The sequence below is a fragment of the Neurospora crassa genome, linkage group V, assembly GCF_000182925.2.
Source record: "Neurospora crassa OR74A linkage group V, whole genome shotgun sequence".
Taxonomy (NCBI): Eukaryota; Fungi; Ascomycota; class Sordariomycetes; order Sordariales; family Sordariaceae; genus Neurospora; species Neurospora crassa.
The window spans coordinates 1,934,464-1,957,460 of NC_026505.1; the positions used below are offsets into that span (position 1 = coordinate 1,934,464).

Genomic DNA, 22,997 nt, shown 5'->3' on the forward strand with positions numbered 1-22,997 from the left:
GCCTCAACAACCTGTATGGTCAAAGTCCGGACGGACACTGAGACCGGCCCGGACTGCAGCCTGAACAATTGAGAATGAATCGAATCGGGGTTTCAACGAGGTGGAGTTGCATCACCCTTTACTGTGTAGTGTATGGTATGCTACTAGATACCCAAGCCTTGGACACGCGCACAAGAGCCTCGCCAAGCGCCTATTGAGATCTTCAGCAGCGCGGCACTGCGACACTGCGGCTGTCTTAGTGATTTGTTGGCACAAGCGATGCGAACGGAAGAGAGGCATGGAGGCCGGCGTGGTCGGATCGGGATCGCATCGGCCGTGGTGGTCAGATTGCGGCCTCATCACAGCCAACATGCTGCCGGACGGCGATGCCTTGCTTTGGCGGTCCAGTCTTGTCCTGGCTTCAGGGCGGAGTGATGACAGCAGCGCACATTTCCCCACACACACCCGACACCCACAGGCGAGCCTGATCCAGGAACAGGTCGGGACTGGAGCCGTGGTCATCGTGGGTTAGTCCTGATTGGTGATAGTACAGTCCATTCTAATGACCATGTCACCCCTGCTCGCTCCTGGTCTGCCCCTGTCCGACATTGGCCTGTCCCTGCTCCCCCGTTCATGGCATTCTGGAGTCCCAAGGCGCCGCGCGCAAAGCACGTCGTCGACCATCCCAAGGGGGGTGATGGCGAGGCGGGTATCCCCTCGGAGCCCTCATGGCGTGGTACCTGTTATAGGCATCGCCGAGGTCACACTGACCGGAACCCAACAGCAGCCCCCCGGGAGCAATCTTCTTCCACCTGTTGAGACGTTGGAACCGTACCCGCAACCGAGCCATCGCAACGGCAACGGGCAGCGGGCGAGCAACCGGCCGGGGCGGAAGACAACAGCCAGGAGTCCACTCAGGACAGCACACGACCATCAGACAGGGTGCAAATTGAAATGTCGGGCCCAAACAGAGTCAAGCGCATAGTACCAGAGGGCTGAAAGCGGCGAATCAAAAGCTGCAAATTCTCCCCATATGCCGTTGGATAATGTCTGGAACAGCATCGCTAAACCCAATCGGGCCCTAAGCGAAAGGAGTCCGGGCCTGGCAGTGGTGCGTGTGGGTCTGGGTCGGTCTTAGTCCAGGTCCCAAAAAAGTCCACACTTGTTCCATCTTGTTCATCTCATTGATGGCCCTCGACCGACCGTGATCCGCCTCATCCACTTGTTCTGACTTGCATCCAATTACTGCTCGGCTTTCTGCTGAATTCGAGCTGCCATTCGTTTGCCTCTGGCCTGCTAGAACCTGCGCGCTGCCGCCATTCATTCCTTTTTTCCCTACGCTAGTTTCCATTCCCCTCCACGGACGACGGCTCCCGTCTTTCGTTGCTACCCTCTCTCGCGAGCCCCCTTTGCGCCGTCCTTTGTACACTTCGTTTGATCCAATCCCCGGCGCCGGCTGTTCTGCATTGTTACGTACATGCGTACCGTCTTTGTGCTACTCCTAGAGCCATCCACCTGATCGACCGCACTCTCGTTCTAGCGCAGTCCCTCCTGCGTCTTCTGCGTGTTCTCCTGCGTACCAGTAGCGTACCTCGGACCTCCATTCCCCGCATTGATTGCTGCTTCCGCCAGTTTGCGACAAGTCAAGTTGCTTGTTTGTGTCCTAGGTACCTGCCTACATACATCTACGGACTGTCGTATTACTGTCGATACTATTTCCAGTACCTCCTTCAGTACCTCCTTCAGTACCTCCCTCAGTACCTCCCGTAATTTCAGATTTGCGACTGGTCGGGTACACTTGCTGTTTCATTCTGTGTGCAACCACCATTGTTCACGGCCACGGAAAGAGCTACCTGCGACGACGCACCTTCCGTTGTCATTATATTCATAAGCTCAAGATCCGGCCGTACCTGCCTGATCTCCTGGCTTCCTAATTCTCACGACTGGCGACTGGCGACCGGTAATCGGCGACCGCCTGCCAGCCCATTCAACTCCAATAACCTACTACCTCTAGAGTCTTTATCTACGACATATCTCTACCACCCACCATAATCACCTCCGATCCCCGAGCTTTGCGACTATATCAAACCGCTTCTTCCTCCCCCGATTCGACTGCGGAAGACGACATTGCTCCAGGCGGTGTCCGACTCCCAACGAGACACTCCCCGATTCAACTTCGTTTAGACTATGGGAGCCGACGACAGCATCGTATCTGCGAGATCCCCAGGTTCATAGACGAATACGAAACCGCGCCGCTATGCTGCGCTCCAGCCGGACATACCACACGCCCATGAGAACAAGACCTACAACGAACACCGAATACCATGACCAGATCCCCCTCCTCCTCTCCCAACCTCTCCCACGCCCTCGCGGTCGTCACCCCGCGTAGCCGCCCCCCGCGATCCTCTACCGAATCGCCTCCCCGGCGCTACCGCGAAAACGACGACCTCTTGTCCAACCTCACCCCGCGCACCGCACTCGATACCATACGGAACCCTACGGGGGAATTCAGGGCATGCATGGCTTCCGCATCTCCAACTGAGCAGGCCTTTGCTCTCCGAGCCGCCATCGCTAGCAACAAGATTCAGGAATGGCTTGATGAGCTTTCATCGTGGCCCTGGCCGTCCGGCGCAAGCTCCGCTGGCTTTCAGGTGCCCGACTTGAAGAGAAGGAAGTTTGAATCCGCAACCCAGCTCTCCGACAAGCTGTACTGTGGCAGCCTGCCCGCTGCCGAAGTTGCCAAGTATGAGAAGCGCGTGGAGGAGATATACAAGGACATGGAGGAGATCGATATCGAGGAAATCAAGAACCATGTCCTGCGCAACCATATTGTTCCGCTATCAGCCTTCGGTTCTCCCATCCTGGGCTCGCACCGACCTCTCCCCAGCTATTCCCATATGGACGATCTTACAGCATTTCTTACGGCTACTATCATGCAAACCCTACCGAATTTGGCTCGTCTTAGCAGACTCCTAAACTCCTGGAGCATTCGATTGCTTGTTTTGAAGAGGGTTCCCGCCTTCTTGGACACTCTCGCTGATGGAGAGATTGCTCTTCAATCTGGCCGGAATGTAGCTGGATTGGATTCCAATGCTCGCGCGATACAAAGTAGGCCGCCTTCGCCGCTGTCATGGGCCGAGTTCAACGTGATAAAGTCGGTACTGGAAAAGAAAGTCGCAAAGGCCGGTCGCGACCTGGATGTCATGCTCGACAGTCTAGAAGGATGGGAATACACACTCCCTGACGAATGGCTGGACCGAGTAGAGTCTCTAGAGAAGCAATATGGCGAATGGGTTGCTGCCTGCGAGCACAAAATTAAACAAGCAAACTTGAAGATTGATGCGCCAACTTATAGCGACACTGCCGCCAAGCTGGACTTGGATGAACGGAAACAACAACAGACGAACAATGCGCCCATGAATGGCGCAGTTGCTTTGACCGTCCAAGACCAACAAAGTGATGACTTGACAGATAATCATAAGACCATGAACGTCGACGTTCCTCCCCTTATCAAAGTCCACGTTCCTTTGGAGGGAATCGACGAGAATGACGCTGAGAAAGGAGAAAATGACTCCTGGACGTTTGTGGATGAAACTGCCGCCCCAGAAACCAATGATGAGAGCCTAATCACAGAGGAGCGTCCCTTGGGCGGATTTGACGGATCTGATATTGATGGAGCTTCGGCAAGTGGGATGATGCCCTCTCCTAATATTGTGGCTAGCTCGAAGGGCTCGAGGCCTCATTCCTCCAGTCTGAGCTATGCGACCTCTGATGGCGAATATTTCGAACTAGACCCCTTCGACTCAGATTTCGACTTCGATGATAACCTCGAGCATGATCTTCCTGGCTTCCCCCGCTCGAGGCGCGATAGCAACTTCTCCACCACTTCAACCATTGTATTTGGCACTCGAGCACTCGAGCAGGAGACCCCAGATCGCTCTCGGAGACGGAGTAAGGATCTTGACGGCAGTCTTTCGGGGGATGTCAGCCCTCCAAGCTCCCCTCCACGCTTTAGCAGATCAAAGTCGAGGCTCAGGTCACTATCGCGCGGTTTTAGCGACATGCCAACTGTGGCCGAGTTGCCAGACTTTGACGAGTCAAATCTCGAGTCATCGGCTGTCAATGAGGACGGAAACCCATCCAAGTCTAACGCCGGAGATTCGGATGTAAAGCTGGATCTGCTCCAGCAGCAGATTAGCGAGATTCTGGAGTCTGTACCGGCTAAGATCCGCCTCACCTCTGAACCCTCACCGATTAATTTGAATCCCCCTGATTTCACTGCCCTAAACAGGAAGTCATCTAAGCCGGAGCTGCGCAACAGGAGTCAGTCCAGTCTGTCAACCAGGTCTACCTTGTCGTCCCGTGCGGGAACACCCTCTTTTACGCTCGCCCCGGCACCTTCCCGCGGCTCCCGACAACGCAACCGCGGCAGTCATCGTGATATCAAGATTTACCACCTTACGAGGAACAACGGTGAAGCTCCTATCAAGCTGTTCATCCGATGCGTTGGCGAGAACGGCGAACGGGTCATGGTGCGAATTGGCGGTGGATGGGCTGATTTAGGCGAGTATCTTCGGGTTTTCGCCAGCCACCATCGCCGAAACGTCGCGCTAGAGGGCAAGGTGGAGGTCAATATGCCTCGTGTAATAGCTGGTGGCTCTAGCTCACCCACTCGGCCGCCATCCACACGGTCTACCCAGGATCGACAATCCCCTCCGGATACTCCCTTGAACGTCCGCAAGACTAGGAAGCCTGCGGAGGCAAGCGAGGAGAACGCCGGAACACCCAAAGCGACTCCTAAGACGCCCTTCGTTCCGGCTGGTAAAGCGACTGCCGTATCGTCGCCAAGAGCCCCATCAGTTGCAGCCCGCTCCCGCTCGATTTCGACTCGCTCTCGCTCAAGCTCCCGCCTCAGCCATCGTGGTGACGAGGAGATTGCGCTTGGATTAGCAGGGCCGCGGACGAAGAACATTGAAATGAGTGAGGAGGATAAAGCGTGGGTGGAGGATATGAAGGCTAAGGTGCAGAACGCCTCTGGCATGAACCGTCAAGTGTCGGACTCGCCAGCTACTGCAGAGGGAAAGTTCGGCGACATGGGCAAGATTGGCGGGACGAAACGGGTTTTTAAACGTCAGGGCGGGTTGCCATGATGGGATGGAATGCATGTCGGATGGCACACGGGACGGAACGGGAACGGGACGACACGTGTACGGCATGAATCGGGCGAGGGGGCTTGTGGGTAAGGGCTAACGAACTTGATGTGGAGGAATGATCGGCGTTTCAGGGATTCACGGGCAGGTTTCACTCCTGCTATCCCAGAGATTGCGGTGGTTTCACATGAAGTTTGTCATTACCCCCGGTTTTGGTATGGGTGGAGAGTTTGGGATCTACGGGGCTTATGCGCATCATGTCTTATGCCGTCCGTTCCTCTAATCTCTCCTATCCTGTCGGATCCCCACACACCCATGCTGCATTTCCTTCCTCTATGCGGTTATTTTTTCTTCTTTCTCGACCTCGTCACTTGGACGAAGGTCATCACTCTCATCATCATCATCATCATTATTATTACATGCATTGTTGTGGGATTTTGCTACTTTTGTTACTTTCTCTCTACTGTCAACAAATACCCCCGGAGCTCTCTTGGTCTTTTCACATCTTTGCATTCAAATATCCCAATCTTTTTACCATAATCATTATCAAATTATAAACGAAACTCTACCATTCATACATACATATTACACACAATCTTACCATACACAGACCATAAACAAAGAGGGAGGAAGAAGAAGAAGAAGAAGAAGAGACATTCATATGTCGGTTTACGACTTTCTTTGTACTACTGTCGGAAAGGAGGAAGGGATACCCAAGACAATACAATACCCAAGGAAGGACGACGGAACGCATATGCAATGGATGGACGTATGGTACGCTCACACACACGGACGGACGGACGGACGGAAGGCGAATCAGGAACAGGAACTCGGACAAAGCAAGACGGGCGTCGGACAAATTTTCTGTCGGTTTTAGGTCAGGTATATGTCAGTTTTTTGTTTTGATTTTCGGCGACAACGGACGGCGGCGAACGAAGGGTGTTTGGTTGGGTCTTTGTGAGAATTTGCTGTCTGTCTGTCTGTGTTTCTGAGGATAGGCAGACGGGCAAAACACAAACCCGCTCGGCGTACAAAACAGCATTCTTCGGCTGGGGGTTTTATTGGCTAGTTCTTTAGATATTTATACACTTTACTATTATTACCTACATTGACTTGAATTTGTAATCCTTTAGCCACGCAAGCAACAACTTATGAGCCATAGCTCAGATAGAGCCTCAACAACAAGAACACGATGAGGCCAAAACAAGCTGACGACTGTCTAGTTTCTACTCTGAAACACGAAAGAACGGACACACCTAGATCGTAACCAGACGCGCAGTTACTGATCACCCATTCATGACATAAGATATTCGTCTCAGGACTGAGATAAGATGTTTCACACCCACACTTCCAACCTTCAAAGAAAAAAAAAGAATTTCTTCTCTACGTGTTCCCATCCTGATCAGAAAGAAAGACCGCCAGGCTCTACCCGGCCTCTACCAAGATCGCCTCCTCCCAAAGCCGTTCAACCCGCGCCTTCTTTCCTTTTGTCCAGGTTCCTTCCTTAACGGCAACCTGCCCCAGCACCAGGCAGAGAGTAAGGGAAACTAAGAACTGCCCCCTCGTCATCGCGCCTTCCCAAATACAGCCTTCACTTTCATCTTCATACTTACGGTATGACCCAATCAAATTACCCTGTATTTTGACTCAACCACAAGGAACTGAATAACGCGCGATTGCAAAAGCGGTTGAGTGGTCTCGTTAGTCGGGAGGTGAATCCTGAAGATCACCGAACGACACGGAGTTATTCGGACTGGACTCCAGTAGCTCCCGTCTGTGTGACTGAACTATAAGGTAGGGAAGAGGAGTATCTGGGACAGGAGGGGGAGGTACGTGTAGGAAGTTGGGGAAGAGCCACGGGCAGATCATCATCATCATCATCTTCTTCTTCTTCTTCTTCATCGTATAGTACCGTTTCTTGAAGCCTTGTTCGGATAGTAGCAAACCCAATGACCTTCCACTGAAGCATCAATCAACCGATAGTTCAACGTCATAAAAAAAAAAAAGTATCAACCTGTTTATGCATGTATGTATACTCCAAGAGCCCAGTCAGTCGCAATGTGTATCCTATCTGTATCCTCCATCCATGAACCTGATCCTAACTGAAAACATTATTAAGATTAAAGCCTCCGTCCTCTCTCCAAACGAGACCTCCTTGTCTTTGATGACGAAGACGAACTAGCACTTGCCAACCGATAAAGCTCAAGTCGGTTTCCGGCGCCGCAGTACTCGTAAGGAGTACCGGCACAAGTGAAGCTGCAATCAGCCAGCGGAGCGGGAGCGGAGCCGCCGCGGAGGGTGTTGCCGCAATAGCCTATGTTACAAGGTCAGGTTAGTGTTTCCCAGTCTCATGAGAGCTTTATTAGAAAAAGCACAGGGGACAAAGAAAAAGAAAATAGAAGGAAATAGGGAAAAAGAAAAAAAAAAAAAAAGACTTACACTCCCTCCCATACTCCACCCCAAAATACTCCCACCCACTACAAGCCTCCGCACATCCCTCCAGCGTCATCCCGTCATCAGCCCAGGCCTTGCCCTCCAGCGCCCTACCGCCTTCAGTAGCTTCAGTCTGGCATCCGACAAAGACGTAATCGCCCACCGTGTCCTTTCTTCCCAGGGTAGCCGTTGGCTGTGCTGCGCTAGCAGTAGTACTTGTTGCTGTTGTTCCCGTCCCAGCATCGTGCTTCGCGTACAACTCCAGCCGATTCCCCGCTCCGCAATACTCGGTCGCATCACCAGCGCACAACATGTTACACTCGCTATCGGGCGCCTCGGAGCTGCTAGCTGCCAAGGAGTTGCCGCAGTAACACTCGCGAGCGTATTCGACGCCGAAGTAGGCAAAGTTGCCTGCGGCGGTGCAGTTGGCCGCGCACGACTCGAGCGTCATGGTGTCGTAGGCAAAGGAAGCGCCGGTTAGGGCGCGCACGCCGGATCCTTCGGTTGCGCAGCGGAGGCGGGTGTAGCCGGCGACTGTGGGTTTCCTGGCGGGGCCGGTGGCGGTGGGAGTAGTGGAGGAGGTGGTGCTGGAGGGGGCGATGGTGGTGCTGCTTGTGATATGGCTGGAGCTGGTGACCTCAACTACGCTACTGGTTGATGATGGCCCAGCTGCGGAAGAGCTGGCAATCGTGGAAGAAGCGTCTGGCTCGTTACCACCACCACCACCACCACCACCACCACCACCACCAGGCGTGGTGCAGGATGCAGTTCCAGAAAAGGCAGCGCAGCTGCCTGATAGATCGCTGGCCTTGTTGAAGCTATCGGAGTTGGAGCCTGCGGTGACGCTGAGTTTGGCGGCGTAACTCAGACCACCTGCGATGGTGTAGCTGGCGGAGTAGAAGGTATAGGGACCCGCACAGTCGCCTTTTGTCATGGCTACGGTGGTGCTGCTGAGGATAGGGACAGGGTTGCCGTTGCGGACGACGCCGCGGGGAGTAAGGTAAGAGATGCCCAGCGAGGGAGTTGCGGTGATGTCGTTGCGGACCTATTTTGTCAGTCAGCGGAGGCATGCCGGGAAGATGGGAAGGAGGAGGAAGAGCCTACAAGCGCAGAAACGGTGAGTGCACCTGAGCTCTGAAGAAGACAGCTCTGAGGTTTTTGAAGGATAATGGCATCTGACAAAGGGTAGGAGTTTCCGTTGTTGTCGTACGACTCGCTGGTGCCGTCGTTGAGATTGACGGTGACTGTGAAGGAAGAAATGCCTGAGGAAGTGGGAATGTTGGTTGAGATAGGGAAAAACTATGTGCCTGGTCAGTTGTGAAGAGTTAAGCGCTCGAGTGCCAAAGGAGCATACCTCAAAAGTATCATCAAACCCGGTACCAGCTCCTTGTACGGTGGCGGTATATGAGCACGACCCCGAAGCGCAACCCCCGTTCCTATCTTTCCAAGTCATCTTGATGTTCTTGATGGCGCCAGAAGCCCGGTTTGTTGTGCGAACTCTGATATACCCACTCAGAAGAAAAGTGCTACCTCCCGAATTCAAGGTCAATTGCATATCAACAGGCTTAACCGCATACGGGGCAATTGGGTCCGTCAACGTCACCCCCGAGGGCACAGTATCAATCATCTTCTGAAGAACAGTCTTGCAAACGTCCCTGAAAGTCGTCGCCGACGTTAACCCGTTCATCGTGGCATTGCCATCAATGTTAAACACCTTAAAATCCGAGTGTCTGTTCACCGCAACAGCTGGCCCAACCACTAGCGGATTCTGCGTTGTCCCCGAGATGTACTCAGTGACCACCTTGTTATCGAACGTAGCATCGGTGGTATCAAGCTGCTTCTGACCGTTCGTTCCCGTACCGGAGGGCACAATCTCGGGAAACTCTTCCGAGTGGACACCACCGAGAGTATGTCCGCAAGCCGTCACCTGGATCATCTCCTCGGTACTGAACCCCATACGGTCGAACTGTTGCCTAAACGTTTCGGCCGAGTTCTGGGGCTGTGGTACGCCGGTGCTGCCGCTGGACGTTGCGTCTTTCCTCCCGAGGCGAAGGGGAACGACGGGGCCTCCGCAAGATCGGACGGAGGCGTAGACGCCGGCGGCAATCAGGTCGGCCATGCTCGATTGGGATGAGTAGTAATTGGCCAAGAACCTGAGGGTGGTGTTGTGGCCTGGCCCGGTGTTCTCACCGTTTGTGAGCTCGAATTGGAGTGAGGCGTCGAGCCCGCCGGTGCCGAAGACGCGGTTGTGGGTGGCCATGTCGCTGGTCGGAAGTTAGCAATTTGTGCGGACTATATTCATTCGTCCAACTACAACATGTATTCATTTCCATATAATTTCCCATGAGGTGTCATTCCATTCCCTTGACTTTTTTTTTCTTTTTTGTTTATCGTCATCCGCCATTTTGACCTACCCTATTTTCTACCCTCATCACTGAAAGCCAGGAAAAAAAAAGAAGGATTCAAAACACATACTGGAATCCCACCCGCAGCCACTCCGAGGCCGTTACCCTCCCAGGCCCGGCAGCCTCGTTGTTACAAGGCGTAATGACATCATTAAAGACCCTGCCCTTAAACCCCTGGAGTTGATAGACAATCTCCTCCATCTCGTCGGTGGCGGCGGGCCATGTTGGGTCGGCTCCAGTCCTGGCCGCCAGCGAGAGCAGGCCAGCCAGGGTGGGATGTGCGTATCTCATAATGGGCGTCGTAGGGCGTCTGTGAGGCTTGCGCGAGATCGGGAAGCAGTTCAGGACATCAGATCTGGCAGCAGTACCGTATGTACGATAACAACAGTCGAGAATGTATGTACTGATGGACGTCCGGATTGTGAGAAGGGAAACCGGCTCGCAGCTGAACAGCTGCAGTTTGATTGTGGAAATAACGAGTGATGGCTGCTTTGGCTTTGAGGCGTCTGCAAGAGAAGGTCGAGGTAAGAAAGAAGAAAAGGTGGTATCGAGATGCTTATACGCCTCGTATCGCAAAGCTCGATGACAACACGGCCCGACACAATGCAATACTACCAGGGAATGGATTCGATCTTATTCCGAGCTGGACGGCAGTAAACCGATAGATAGACAGACTCCTTTTTCTCTCGAGGAGAAGCTATTTTCATTGGTGCGTCCATGATTGCGCATTGCGACCTATTCCTCTCATGCACTCCCTACCCAGAAGAGGCATAGGAATCACAAGGCGAAGATGGTACAGCCAGACGAGGCTTGAGACAACATACAATATGGGCGCAAGGGGAGAAGGCAAGGGTGGATGGGAATCTGGACCCGGGGATTCGCACCGCTAGTTGGGAATTGGCTGACCCTGCATCAGCTTTCCATCAAGACACACACACACAACGTCTTCTGTCCAGGATCTCGAGTGATCCTGATTGGTTCTTGGGAGGGCCTGGTTGCTCTTCTCGTATTATCGCGAAGTCCAACAACGACTGCATGGCGGGCATTTGCAGCCGAACGGGTTCAAGGCGAGTGAGGAGTGCAGAGCTGACTGTTGTGCATCGAATACGATGTGGGCTCTCTCTTCTTTGCAACCACATTGCCGTCGCAAGCGAGACAACCCTGTTGATACTGTACGATAGTTCAACAACCACCAACACCAGCAAACCTCATCCAACGCCAAGCTCAGCCGAGATGCCGAGCCGAGCGACTATAGAGGAACGCCTATTGCGACGGCGGCTGTTGATTGGTCTCCCCATCTTTTGTACTACCGATAAGAGGACCATTTTTTTTTCGACTATTTTTTCCCCAGCGGCATGGGATGGCCCGAAGCAGAGGTTCTGATGCGACTCGAGATGTGTCCACGCGGGGAGCGCCACACAACCACCGATGAAAATTGCTGTCACTTATGACAGATAAAGCCCGAACTGATGGGTGGGTGCCAATACCGACCCAGCTTTGGATTTATTGACCGGATGGAACGTTCCTTGCCAATTCATTGCTTTGGCAAGGCAACAGCTGAGGGAAGGTAACGCAGGTGGCAGACTATCGACCGTTAGTGAGATTGAAATGCACACCGATAATGTAGTCATCAGTGTGTGTGATATGCACTGATACTCTTCCTCGCATCGTCGCAGTCGTAGTCAGGCATCTTTCTCGCCTCTCCGGCGCCATCGTTGTAATCGGACCGGGGCTTACTCGCACTGGTGGACCAAAGTCGGAAGAAAGAGCGAGAGTAGCGCAGTTGTAGGTAACTCAGAATTGGTGTGCATTCTAGGCGCGGCTGTTTGCTATTCCCGTCGTAACCACGTTCGATTCGGGCCCTGAAGTTGCATTGGTGAGAGAGGGTGGCTATGCAGAGCTGAGAGAATTGTTTCTGAAATTAGATGGCATAGTGTGCGCGTGTGATGGAGATAGTGAGTGACGAATGGAGGAGGCGAGCGAGCGAAAGGAATGAGACTGCGGACGGTGTTGAGCAACACGTAAATAGACGGAAGGAAGGGGGAGGGGGCTCCGAATAGCGCAAGGTCTTGTGAGGGAGGTCGGAAACAGAATCGATTATCGCCTCATCACCACACAGTCAGCTATGTTGTGATATTGGTATTTTCAACCCGGATGGACACCTTGTCAGCTTTGAGGATGCAGTGCTTGGTGAAGAAGAGGGGAGACAACAGATCGAAACCCCTCATTTGAGTGCTGGAATGCCTTCCATGTACGGCGGGGCGATGGAGCACCAGGAATGTGTCGCGGGGTGGTCTGTGCGCGTCGCTACCCCTGGTCCCAGGAACATCGGATTTGTTATGCGGATCCCTTTTCCTCCCCACACCAGACGACATCCGTCCCGCTTCTCGTAGGGCTGAAGAACGACACTCCTCGGCGGGCCACTCTGTCTTGACCATATTGCTATGGACCTGCTTGTGACTTGCGGTAGAGTCAATCGGTGACCAACAAGTCTGGAAAACACGGTTGCGTCCGCCCAGTTCACTTCCTACTTCCCACTTCCTTCCCACTTTCGCCGCGGCTGTTTTGCACTCCATCGGGTTCTAGGCCTCACGAGATCAACAACAGCCTCTCACGATGAACCTAGGCTTTCCAGAAGACTGTCACATGCGAGACAAACCCTTCCGCCACCGGCACATTTCTACCACACATGGATATGAAGACACACTTGGTTAGTAAGTGGCTGTAAGGTGGCTTCAAAGTAATGGTACCTACTACCCACCGCATTTGAGATAACGTTAAATGGGTTCTCTAATATCGAACCTGTCTAACGCCTCATCTTATAATGTCACGCCATGTCCCTCAAATCATTCCACTCACAAAACGATCAGCAACGATAGACGAGAATGCTTGACGATTACCTTGGTGAACGCTTCAAGATTTTGCTGTTATGTGAATCGAAGTTCCCAAAAGACCATCTCATCTCCCCACAGCAAAATCCAACATCAAGGAAAAGCAAGTTGCAAAGAAAAAAGCGGGAAAAAACAAAAGTTTACCCTACCAGGGAATTGAACCCTGCGCTGCGGAAGCTTCACTTTGGAATTGAGAATCCGCCATGTTAACCGATACACCAGTAAGGTCTCCATTTCTTGTTGACTAGAAGCAGCAAAGAGTAGACTTATATGCCTTGTTTGCGCTCCTTCTTTGTAAACATTTGGCTCATGTGGGGTTTCTCCATCAGGAGTTTAGCGATGGAAGGTACGACATACTATCAAAGTGAACAGCGCTCACAAGGAGACACCACTGCGGCCTTCATACCAGCCTGCTTAACAGTAAAATGGCTGAGTGACATCCGTTCATATAGCTTGGCAACGAAGAGAATTCAACTGGCTGCAAAGCCCTGATAATGTATTGGCGTTGGATGTCCATGCCCAAAAAAAAGTCCCTTCACGACAAGGGCTTCCCATTACCAACACTCCCTTCCAGTGCTCTCCTTTTCTCTTCTGCTTTTCGTTTCTGTGTCCTTGATTACCACCTCGGATTCAAGCCCATTCATTTTCTAGGTATCACCACTTTTTCGCCTCCGTCTATTGACTTTCATAAATATAGTAATACGACTATAAAAGCGCACTACTAGTAGATCAAGTAATTGTAAAAGACATCGACGATAAAACCTCATTATGTCTGACCTGAACTCACAGTACAGACAGCAAGTCAACAATCTCAGAATGAGAAAGTAAAAAAAAAGGTCCAAACACGTGCAAAAAAATCTACCCTACCAGGGAATTGAACCCTGTGCTGCGGAAGCTTCACTTCACTTTGGAATGAGAATGAGAATCCGCCATGTTAACCGATACACCAGTAGGGTTTTAGTTATTTTTCTTGTTCTCTTCGTTTGTTGAAAGAAACACCCTAGAAAATTGCTTATATAACCGGGGGGCGGGGGCGAGGGGGTGATGTGTGTGTGTGTGTGTGTGTGTGTGCAAGGGAAGTAAGTGATGGGAAGGTACGAGCTCCTACCTAGGCAAACGGGCAGACAGGCAGGTGAGGTGAGTGCTGGTGATTCTGGCTGGAGAGGGAAGGAGCGAAACAGTTGTTGGTAGGGGTGGACAGCTAGTAGGTACCTAGGTACCTCTACCTACGCAAACAACTATTCCGCTTCCTCCAGACAGCAGTGGAGTGAATGACTGGAGTGTTGGCATAAAGGCTGCCGCGGGTACGAGAGAGGACTAGGTGGAGTATTGTGAGCAAACAGAACACAGGTGGAGGATTTGTATTTCCCGTGTCTTCGTTTGGGCTTGGTGATGCTACGAGATCATATTTGAAATTGAAGTAAAGCGATCTGGTACATCTCACGAGTTTTTGATGGAGTTAGGATTAATCACGAACGAACACTATTTAGGAATACCCCTATTTGTACAATTATGAGAGAAGACAAGTACCCAGGAAACGGATCGTCAGGATCATTGAGCCATTACATGTACAAAAACCGCAGCAAAACCCCAACAGAACAATTTGAGGTATGTGATACAGGACAAGCAACACAATCATCAATCATTTATTCTCATTGCGCACCCACCCATCCATTCATTAAACCTCCCGGACGCCCCCAAAAGGGTATCAACCATCCAAGAAAAGGATACATAACCAAAACAAATCAAAGTGCCACAACAGAAAAACACAAACCCTTATACACTACCCTTTAATCCTCCTTATCAAAATTCTCCGAAAACCTACTCTCCCTAAACGGACTAATCCTCCCACACCCACCGATCGACGACTGTCCGACACTCAGTCCCCCCGAACTCACCGGCCTCTCCCTCAGACTCCTCCCACTCACACTCCTCACCCCAAAACCAGACCCAGTACTGGCTCTCGGCTTAACCATCAAAAACTGCCCATGCCCCTCACTACCAATACCGGGGGTAGGTTGTGTGACGGAAACCTGCATCCCATTCACCACCGGAGGGAACCCCGCCGATGGTGGTGTATGCGGCCCGTCGCTGGAAAAAATGCTTCTCGCTTCTAGGAACTGGTCATCTTCGTTGTCGTTATCGTTATAGTTGTCTTGAGCGAGCTGTGAAGCGCTATGATTGCTTGCACTGCTGTAGACGCCATCGCTTAGGTCTGAGCTACTTAGGCTGCTAACGGAGTTGATTTCTGCTTCGCCTTCGGCTGGGGCAGTGGTGGTGGTGGTGGTGGTGGTGACGTAAGGGAGGACGAGGTGTGGCTGTTGGACTTGGCCTTGGTCTTGGGCTGATGGGGAGGGAGGACGGTCGCGGACTGCTGGTTCGGTGGTGGTAGTAGTGGTGATGGTGGTGACGGTAGCCAGTGCGTCCAAACTGCCAATGGCGCTGATAGGTCGAGAGGAAGACTTCAAAGCAGCGGTGCCCAGGGCGCCGGTGGGGTTGCAAGGGACGGTCATAAGACCACTGCTTTCACCAGGTTCATCTTGTGCCGTCGCTCGCAGTGTCATGGCTGGCGCCAGTGTCGCCGACGCCTGGACTGGGCTGGGAGCTGAGAGGCCGGCGAGGGCGACTTCGCGGATACTTTCTGGCCCGATGTGGTCGTCTCCAACAATGGAGGGGACACTGGGGTTATTTTCACCTAGCTTCCGGGTTAGGGCCATGCCACCGATGAAGCCCCTGTTCACATATGGGCTGGCAGAATCAGCGGTACCGTCCGCCGTTGTAACTACTTTCGGCGAGGCGACAGATGCGCCGGATACTCGTCTGGGACGGGAGAAGCGGCTCTTTAGCCAGGCCTTCACTTTGCTAGTTGGGGATGCCACTGATTGCGGATCCGAGATGGGACTCGTTCCCTCGTCTGGCGATGTTGAAACCCGTTGAAGCGGCGATGTGCGTCTTTGGAGGAAGGGCATGGATATCCTGGCCAGCCCCGAACTGTCTGTCCTCCTATGGACAACCGGTGGCCGGACCATTGGTTGGTTGTCCGGCGAACTTCGGCCCAAATCAGCGGCGGTCGCGGGATCCTTCCCCTTTCCAGTTTGCTTCTCCTCCTTGGTCTCCTTGGCCTCCTTGGCCAATCGCTTCTGCTTGGCCTTGGCCGCTTTCTCTTCCTCCTTTCGCTGCCTTTCTTCTCTCTTGACTTCCGCCGCCAGAGCCTTCTCCTTGTCCTTTTGCTGGTCTGTCCATCATTCGGGTTAGCCACTTACCCCTGATATCAACGCTAACGCGCAAAGAAAACATACCTTTCAACTGTTTGTGCAACATCGCCACCTCCTTCTCCCTCATCTTATTCTTCTCCACCTCCTCCTTCTTCCTCTCGTCTTCCATCTTCAACGTCGCCTTCCTCTCTCTCTCTTTTTCCGCAAGATCATTGATTTCATCCAGCAACGGCTGCACCCTCTTCGCCGCGATATCCTCCACCTTCGCCCTGTCCACCATCTTCCCTCCACCGATATCCACTTGGGCTGCATCCATCGACCTCTTGCCACTGTTCGTCGCATCGAATCTCGCCTGCGCCGCAGCGTGTGCCTTTACTTCCCAATCGCTCTTGCTCGTGTGCGGAATCATCACCCCCTTTTCCGCGTACAGCTTTTCATCCATCCCCTGCAATCGCGCCTTGACGTTGCGCTGCGCGGCTTGCAAAAGCGCTTCACGGTCGCGCGCCCGTTTTTGCTCGTCAACTTCGGCGATCTTGGTATTGAAAAGGGACATTTGCTTGCGGATGCGCTGGGAGTGCTGGCGGTCGTTGGCGGCGATGATGTCGCCGTCGCTGGAGGACCGACGCCTGGTGAGTTTGTTGCGGATGCTGCCGAATGCGCTGCCGGCGCTGTTGCCTTGGTTGGAGGAGGGCGAAGCACCCGTGTAGTACTCCTGCATCTCCCGGTTTTTTTGGTGTTCGTCGTGCAACTTGGCAAGACGTTCCTGCGCGAGACGGTAGGCGGCATCTTGGAGGCTGTTGTATGCCACCGGCGAGCGTTCCACTTCGTCGTTTTGATCTGTTGGGTTGCCGGTACCGTGGCGCTCAAAGGAGGATCGCCTCCCTTGCACGGGCTTGGACTGGTCGATCATTTTTTGCTGCTGGGTGTACATGCGCTTGGCCATGGCCAAAGCAGAAGCATGGAGAACGTCTTGCCGCTGCTTCTCATCGACTTCAGGCTTGACAGGAGGCCGGGACGTAAACATTTCTCTGCTCATGGTCGTGTACGGAACGGCCCCGGCTCCGTCCGTCGAACGAATAGATGGAGAGCGCATCGACTTGGCCGCGGCGCTAAGGGCATTGGAGGTTGCGTTTTCTTTGTCAGGGTATGCGGTGTTGTCGGTTTTCGGCTGAGGTTGCGACTTCGATCGCGGGCGTCGCCCGGCCACAGCATCCCTTGCTGCGCGCAGTGATGCTTGCCGTGTCAAGGCGGAGCTCTGTGTCTCTGGGACAGTCAGGGTAGAAGAGGTAGGTGACTTGTGTCCCTTGAAGGCCAAATTCGCAGCCGAGTTACCCCAGTTTGAGGTCTGCAGGGTAAGCTTAGGCTGCTGAGGTTGGGGTTGGTGCTGTTGCTTCTGTTTTCTTTGAGCTGCACGTAATGCCGAGATAGCCGCTTGTGATCCTGCGGCATTGCTCTTGGTTCGCGAAACCTCCATACCGTTACTCGTTGGTGACGCCATCTTTTGGCCGTTAGCCAGGACTGCAGCGGTATTGGCGTGCGAAGCGTGTGTCTTTGACAGCTCTGCCTTTGGATGTTCAACTACTTTGGTGTTTGTCCATCCCAGAGTCGCGGCTGAAGAAGCGGGAGCTGTCGATATCTCTGGTTTCGGATATTCGACCGATTTCCTGTTAGTCCATCCCAAAGACGCGGCGGCACTGGCAGCTCCGTCCTTGTCTTTGAGGCCGGAAGAAGGGTAGCTAGGTAGGTCTTTTGAGTCTGCGTATCGTAGCCTCCCATAATTGTCTTTACAAGGTGGTCAGCAAGGTATGTCCGGGTGTTGTGCCCGACTGACAAGCACCCGCCTGATGAACGCGCGGACTTACTTGAAGGGACGGACGCTGTTGGCGTAAGCGCAGTAGATGAGACCATGGCTTATGTGTGGCTATTGGAACCAGGACCAAAACCCAAACCAAACAAAAGTAAAAAAGACCAGACCGGCCGCGTAGGAATCGGATGTCGGGAAACTGTGGGGCACCGGCCGGATGATGATGGTCCACTGCGACGAAGGCTGTGAAATGGTGAAATCTTACAGGTCCTTTGCTTTCGAGGTGTTGTTTTGATTTGGATCCTACTTGACGATTGGTTTTGTACGGTGATGGTCGCGTGTCAGAGTAACCTTATCTGTAGGCTGATAATAAGGATTGTCGATCAAGATGTCTAGGGTTATTTTTATTTTTTTTGTAGGTGAAGCGAACGGCTACGCCGGTGTCGAAGATGGAAACTGCGGCGTTGAATGATGGATGGCTCGGTTTCCTCGGTGAGATCGATGAAATGACATACAGGAGGAGAAAAAGGTAAAACGAATGGGGAAACGAAGCCAGAGCAGAAATGATGACACTCAATGATGATATGTCTGTCCTTAGTACACTATAGGTATGATGCCAATCGCGTCCCCGTCGCAACCGAAGGCTGGCTGCTCACTGCTCACTGCGACAAAGAGGGCGACGATTCCTTCCTTTCCACAACGTCGTCATGCGTTGAGACAGGCAATCGCTTCCTTAGTCCATCGACGTCATTACTCTCCAGTTTCAGGCCCAATGCGCTCATTGGCTTTTGGAGTCCACTAGAGTGTGATGCCAAGACGCCACTGCAAGGACCGGACGCTGCGAGGCATTCGGTCGGCAGCTAGTCTCCACCGGACCCACTGTAAATACAAATGTGCTGCCAAGACCCCTGCGCCAGTTGGCCAGAACTTCTTGGACGAAATTGATGACACCCATGTTCTCCATCCAGAACAACACCATACTCAGTCCAAGAATACCACGCAAATCAAGGATTTTATTGTATGCGATGCTAAGCAACGGCGTCTTCCAAACCCTTGCAACCCTGCTGTACATACACTATTTGTAGTAGGTATTCTGTCAATCCAGTTGTCGATGGTTTCCTGCGTTTAAGCCGTCCAGCCTTTCGCTTGGGGCAAGGTCAAAACTTGGACTCGGGTGTCATCTATTATGTATATCCCGCGCGAGAAGGGGACTTTTCCAGCTCGAGCCCGTGACTTTGCTTGCCCAGCTCTCAAACTTCACCGGGGAATGTCGCCGGACTAAGCTGATGTGAGGTCACGCGCGCCTCACAAGCCACTGCACTAAAAGTACACATGTTTCGTTAAGGCTATCGAGGCTGATGACCTAGTTCAACTCTCCTCTCCATTTTTGCTCAGCTTCTCTCCAGGGGCTCGCGGCTCGCTGGAATGCCGCATTACGAGCTTAATATAGTTCCCTGCTCTTACCATTCCTGCCCTGGATTACCACGACCAGATCAACATTGGAGGAAACTCGGCAGTCAATCGTGTTTCACGAGGGCATCCAAATCTTGACCAACTCGGCTATCATGGGAACACTAACGAAAAGCTACCAAGTCAAACTCTAGGCAGCGAGCGAGCCAAGAGATTGTACTCCATTGTGTTTCGACAGGCTAACGGCATCCAATTCAAGAGTCCCGAGTTCCTACATTCCAACGCACTCAAAGATCGCCAACCCACCCCTTCTGTTTAGCCTCCAGCATATCAGCCTTCAAAGCTTCATCGACATCAACCGCATTCTTCCCTGCCGGCTCCTCATCCATAAACCTCAGCGCCTCCACCGCCTTCCCCCCACAAGCCCTTTCAAGCGCCAAGAAAGCAAAATGACCACCAACCACCGGTCTCGCCATGAAGTAAATGCCCGGGTAACCACCATTGCCTTCGGTCTCATAGAGGTCGGTTAGAGGACGGTCTATTGCATTGCTACTGTTAGTCTAATCTTCCATTGACGATGATGACAAAATCGGATCAAAATGGGGCTGGGGAGAGACGAGAAACCGGGGAGGGGATGGCGACATAACATACCAGTAACAGTCTCATTAACCCACAACGAAATGGCCTCCAACATCTCCATCCTCGTCTTCTTCCCCGTCACCGCCGCCGCGAAAAACTCCCAATCGCTCTTGGTGTACAAGTGTCGCGAGTCAAGCGGAAGGCCATACTTTTGCAGCACGGCCGAGTACCAGTCGCTTTGCATCTGGTAAACCTTGTCCGGAATGAATGGTTTTTCAGTATCGCCACTGTCATGATCGCCGTCACCGCCGCCACCAATGGGTTTCTGGTCTCCAGCTGTGCCGAACCATCGGCCAAAGCCCCGCTTTCTTCGTTCGTCTTGGTGCACCTTCGTTGAGAAAGACGAAGATGAAGAAGACGAAGATGAAGAAGAAGGAACATGGAAACACAATAACGAGTCCGCATAAAGGTTATATATCGTCGTCCAAGATCCATACCACGTATACGCTAACTTGGCATGAGTCTGGTCCCTCGAGATGCCGTACTCCTGCCACTTGTCAATGTAAGTAGCAGCAATCTTTCTGTAGTGCTTGGCTTCGTCTTCGTGGCCAACAATATCCGCGATCTCGCTCATGGCCTTGATGCCAATGATGCCTTTCAATGCCAGGTTAGTCTGGTTAGCGAGCCACCCAGCGAAATCATCAGTACAGAGCTGGTTGTGCGGGATCAGCGATTCGCGCACGAGGTAGCCGGTCCATTGCTTCCAGAGGGAGTAGGAGCGGGTAAGCCATTTTTCTGCGGCTTTGGACCCGGTGGTTTGGAGATTAGTTTTGCGGTCGCGATGTCCGCGCAGGTCGAAACCGTATCTATCTACGGAGCGTGACCAGTCCTTGGCTGAGGAAATGGCGTTGGCAACGGCATGAGGTGCGGCGGCCTGGACGAAGGCGGGTTCGGTATCGTAGCGGAAGGCATTGGCGAGAGCCAATCCCATGATGAGCATGTTTCCACACTCCTCGACCGGCATGTATTCGTCGTTGCCATCGCTGTGTCCAGTAGCGTTGGGGAAGTGGGCGCCTAGGTCGTGCATGCTGTAGTCGTTGGGATACTGCCCGCTCAGCTGGTGCTCGAGCAGCGGTTCGAGAAGGTAGCCGAGCCACTTCGGGTTCGTGTAGAGGAAAAATGGGAAGGCAGGGAAGATGACGTCCACGGTTTGGAAGTTGCCATTGGACGAGATTTCCTTGAGGAAGATGATGGGATCATCGGGGGTGCCGGAGAACTGGGTGGCACCGAGAACCTGGCGAGCAGAAAGCGCGGCGATATCCTGATAACTCTCTGATCCAGACTCAAAGGCATCACGAGCTAGCGAGTCAGAGTAGTTTCGAGCTAGCCAAGACGCAGTTTTGAAGTCGTTGTAGTGGTAACGGACCAGCTCGTCGGGCGAGGCGAAGTGCGAAGCCCAGAACGGCTTCATGAGAGTCAGACCCCTAGCAGAAGCGAATTGCACCACTGGGTCTTGGATGAGGGCAAAGGTGAACACCGCGCTGTCTTCCGCCTTTGAGCAGCCCTTCTTCTTGGACTCTCCAGCCAGTTTGAAGGTCTTCGCAAAAGCGAACACGGGCTCTTCTTGCATGATGCGACGGAAGTCCCGGTCAATTTGATTCCTCAGGTAGCCCTTCTCAGCAAAGTGTTGACGAAGAAGGCCAGAGGTGCCCGCTTCATGTTGAGCATCAGCTGGACCGGTGAAGTGCATGGTTCCCCATTCGGCGTGATCGTAGAACTCGGTCAGATGTTGCTCTGTCTGACGTGACCACTTCCATGTCTTGATGGGTGTGGTTTTCTCAGAGCTTTCTTCTGGTACCTTGGGCTCGTGCAGGTCCCACTTGATCTCGTTCGCCCTGTTCCCGCTGACCCATTCGCCATTGGCGTCGGTGTAAATCGTTACGTTGGAGCAACCCTCGGCAATGATGGTAAGATACGCAGCAGGTATCGACTGTCTGAGGGTGGATGACGGAGTGATGGGGGAGAGGAACGAAAGTGTGATTTTCACTGGCTCGTCTAAGGAAGATCCGTGAAGAAGGTAAGTCAGGTTCGTGGTCGAGGCGTCGAAAGTAGGTCCTAGGTATTCGGGAAAGGTGATGCTGTAAAGCTTGTGTCCACGACGAAGCGAATCATGAGGTCGTCCGATGAGGGGATAGATCTTTCCGGAGTCGGGAATTGATGCCATGACCGAAAAGCCCAGCTTTTCCGGTTTCAAGAGGGATCAGCTACATACCTTGCTCGTCTCAAACCGGACAGATACTTACATGAGATCCGGTCCAGAACATGGGCCAGTCCTCCCATGGTGCTTTGCGAGCACTTCCAAGCCATGTACTCAGGTATGGGTTGCGAACAAACAAGGGCAGGACGTTGGGCGTAAGTGTTGACGCGCTGGCTACGGCGGCCAACACCAAGAAATCGAACTTCATGTTGGGGGAGCCGTGGTCCTCTCAAATATTCACAATCTCGTTGTCATATGACTGGTCTCGTAAGTGGCGGTCAAGATGAACAAGATTTGGGAATTACGAAGGGTCGGCAATCTGTGAACTGTCACGCTTTGGGCCAGTGGAAAGATCCTTCGCAAGGACTATGTAGAAAATACTGAAGGATCTAATTCCGTGTTGAGCAAGAGTGAGACAGTGAGGATTGGAAAAGAACAAAAGCAGTTCAATTAAGGACCGAGGGAGGGCGGAGGGAGTCTTTTGAGGTGAACGGATCGGCTGGAAGGTGGACTGAGGCCGAGCCGTTCCTCCTCCAACCGTCCTTCATGTCGCCAATAAACGAGTTGACCTGACGACGATCCTGTTAGACGAGGAGGGGGTTGAGGGGGAGACAAGTGAGAGACAGGGGTGATCATCTTATGCCCCTCCCCTTCTCCAACCCCGTCTTGGGGCTGCCCTATGATACATACGTTTATGACAGGGATTCTCCGCATTGGCACCAGCGGAGGGTGGAGGCTTTCTGCGTTCCCGTCATGCGGACCCGCTGCGGGACGAGTAGAATGTGGGGAAGGACTCCACACTGTTGTTTTTGAGCAACCCTTCGTTTTGTTCGACCTTAGGCCCGTTGCGCCCTTCTCAACTTGAGAGGTGGAG

General features: G+C 52.9%; 5 protein-coding genes and 2 non-coding genes across 8 annotated transcripts; 2 read left to right on the forward strand and 5 right to left on the reverse strand.

Annotated features, from left to right (window-relative positions):
• Positions 1 to 349: 349 nt before the first annotated feature.
• Positions 350 to 978, forward strand: NCU03644 (hypothetical protein; the record flags this gene model as incomplete). Its single annotated transcript, XM_956278.3, has 2 exons — positions 350 to 506; positions 800 to 978. 2 exons carry the CDS (start codon positions 350 to 352, stop codon positions 976 to 978), a joined length of 336 nt encoding a protein of 111 aa, XP_961371.3.
• A 198-nt stretch (positions 979 to 1,176) lies between these two features.
• Positions 1,177 to 6,230, forward strand: NCU03645 (hypothetical protein). The gene has a single exon (XM_956279.2). It carries the CDS (start codon positions 2,304 to 2,306, stop codon positions 5,127 to 5,129), a length of 2,826 nt encoding a protein of 941 aa, XP_961372.1. The 5' UTR covers positions 1,177 to 2,303; the 3' UTR covers positions 5,130 to 6,230.
• A 907-nt stretch (positions 6,231 to 7,137) lies between these two features.
• NCU03646 lies at positions 7,138 to 11,957 on the reverse strand. Of its 2 annotated transcripts, XM_011396254.1 has the most exons (5): positions 10,038 to 11,957; positions 8,917 to 9,826; positions 8,667 to 8,861; positions 7,569 to 8,607; positions 7,138 to 7,443 (listed from the first exon to the last, which is right to left on the reverse strand). In XM_011396254.1, exons 1-5 carry the CDS (start codon positions 10,256 to 10,258, stop codon positions 7,250 to 7,252), a joined length of 2,559 nt encoding a protein of 852 aa, XP_011394556.1. In that variant the 5' UTR covers positions 10,259 to 11,957; the 3' UTR covers positions 7,138 to 7,249. The 2 variants fall into 2 exon arrangements, with proteins under 2 accessions (XP_011394556.1, XP_011394555.1); XM_011396253.1 differs by lacking the exon at positions 10,038 to 11,957 and having other exon boundaries at positions 8,917 to 9,892.
• A 1,042-nt stretch (positions 11,958 to 12,999) lies between these two features.
• On the reverse strand, positions 13,000 to 13,086 carry NCU15091. Its single transcript has one exon. It is a non-coding gene; the product is annotated as a tRNA-Glu (tRNA).
• A 631-nt stretch (positions 13,087 to 13,717) lies between these two features.
• On the reverse strand, positions 13,718 to 13,814 carry NCU15092. Its single transcript has one exon. It is a non-coding gene; the product is annotated as a tRNA-Glu (tRNA).
• A 485-nt stretch (positions 13,815 to 14,299) lies between these two features.
• On the reverse strand, positions 14,300 to 18,563 carry NCU03647 (hypothetical protein). Its single transcript, XM_956281.3, has 3 exons — positions 17,936 to 18,563; positions 16,158 to 17,855; positions 14,300 to 16,093 (listed from the first exon to the last, which is right to left on the reverse strand). Exons 1-3 carry the CDS (start codon positions 17,979 to 17,981, stop codon positions 14,649 to 14,651), a joined length of 3,189 nt encoding a protein of 1,062 aa, XP_961374.2. The 5' UTR covers positions 17,982 to 18,563; the 3' UTR covers positions 14,300 to 14,648.
• An 827-nt stretch (positions 18,564 to 19,390) lies between these two features.
• On the reverse strand, positions 19,391 to 22,716 carry NCU03648 (glutaminase A). The gene is made up of 3 exons (XM_956282.3): positions 22,170 to 22,716; positions 19,939 to 22,105; positions 19,391 to 19,825 (listed from the first exon to the last, which is right to left on the reverse strand). The coding sequence occupies exons 1-3, from the start codon at positions 22,329 to 22,331 to the stop codon at positions 19,575 to 19,577; spliced, it is 2,580 nt and encodes an 859-aa protein (XP_961375.1). The 5' UTR covers positions 22,332 to 22,716; the 3' UTR covers positions 19,391 to 19,574.
• Between the last annotated feature and the right edge of the window lie 281 nt (positions 22,717 to 22,997).

What these genes read in the sequence shown, in the direction of transcription:
- NCU03645 (XM_956279.2), top strand. Translation starts at nt 2,304, where the DNA reads ATGACCAGATCCCCCTCCTCCTCTCCCAACCTCTCCCACGCCCTCGCG.
- NCU03646 (XM_011396254.1), bottom strand. Translation starts at nt 10,258, where the DNA reads ATGAGATACGCACATCCCACCCTGGCTGGCCTGCTCTCGCTGGCGGCC. An exon ending in CACTCACCGTTTCTGCGCTT is followed by an intron (nt 8,608 to 8,666) that starts GTAGGCTCTTCC and finishes CTGACAAAATAG; the next exon opens with GTCCGCAACGACATCACCGC. An exon ending in GGTGGAGTATGGGAGGGAGT is followed by an intron (nt 7,444 to 7,568) that starts GTAAGTCTTTTT and finishes CTTGTAACATAG; the next exon opens with GCTATTGCGGCAACACCCTC.
- NCU03647 (XM_956281.3), bottom strand. Translation starts at nt 17,981, where the DNA reads ATGGTCTCATCTACTGCGCTTACGCCAACAGCGTCCGTCCCTTCAA. An exon ending in AACAGCGTCCGTCCCTTCAA is followed by an intron (nt 17,856 to 17,935) that starts GTAAGTCCGCGC and finishes CACCTTGTAAAG; the next exon opens with ACAATTATGGGAGGCTACGA. An exon ending in GTTGCACAAACAGTTGAAAG is followed by an intron (nt 16,094 to 16,157) that starts GTATGTTTTCTT and finishes AATGATGGACAG; the next exon opens with ACCAGCAAAAGGACAAGGAG.
- NCU03648 (XM_956282.3), bottom strand. Translation starts at nt 22,331, where the DNA reads ATGAAGTTCGATTTCTTGGTGTTGGCCGCCGTAGCCAGCGCGTCAACA. An exon ending in TGTTCTGGACCGGATCTCAT is followed by an intron (nt 22,106 to 22,169) that starts GTAAGTATCTGT and finishes AAACCGGAAAAG; the next exon opens with CTGGGCTTTTCGGTCATGGC. An exon ending in GGTTAATGAGACTGTTACTG is followed by an intron (nt 19,826 to 19,938) that starts GTATGTTATGTC and finishes GCAATGCAATAG; the next exon opens with ACCGTCCTCTAACCGACCTC.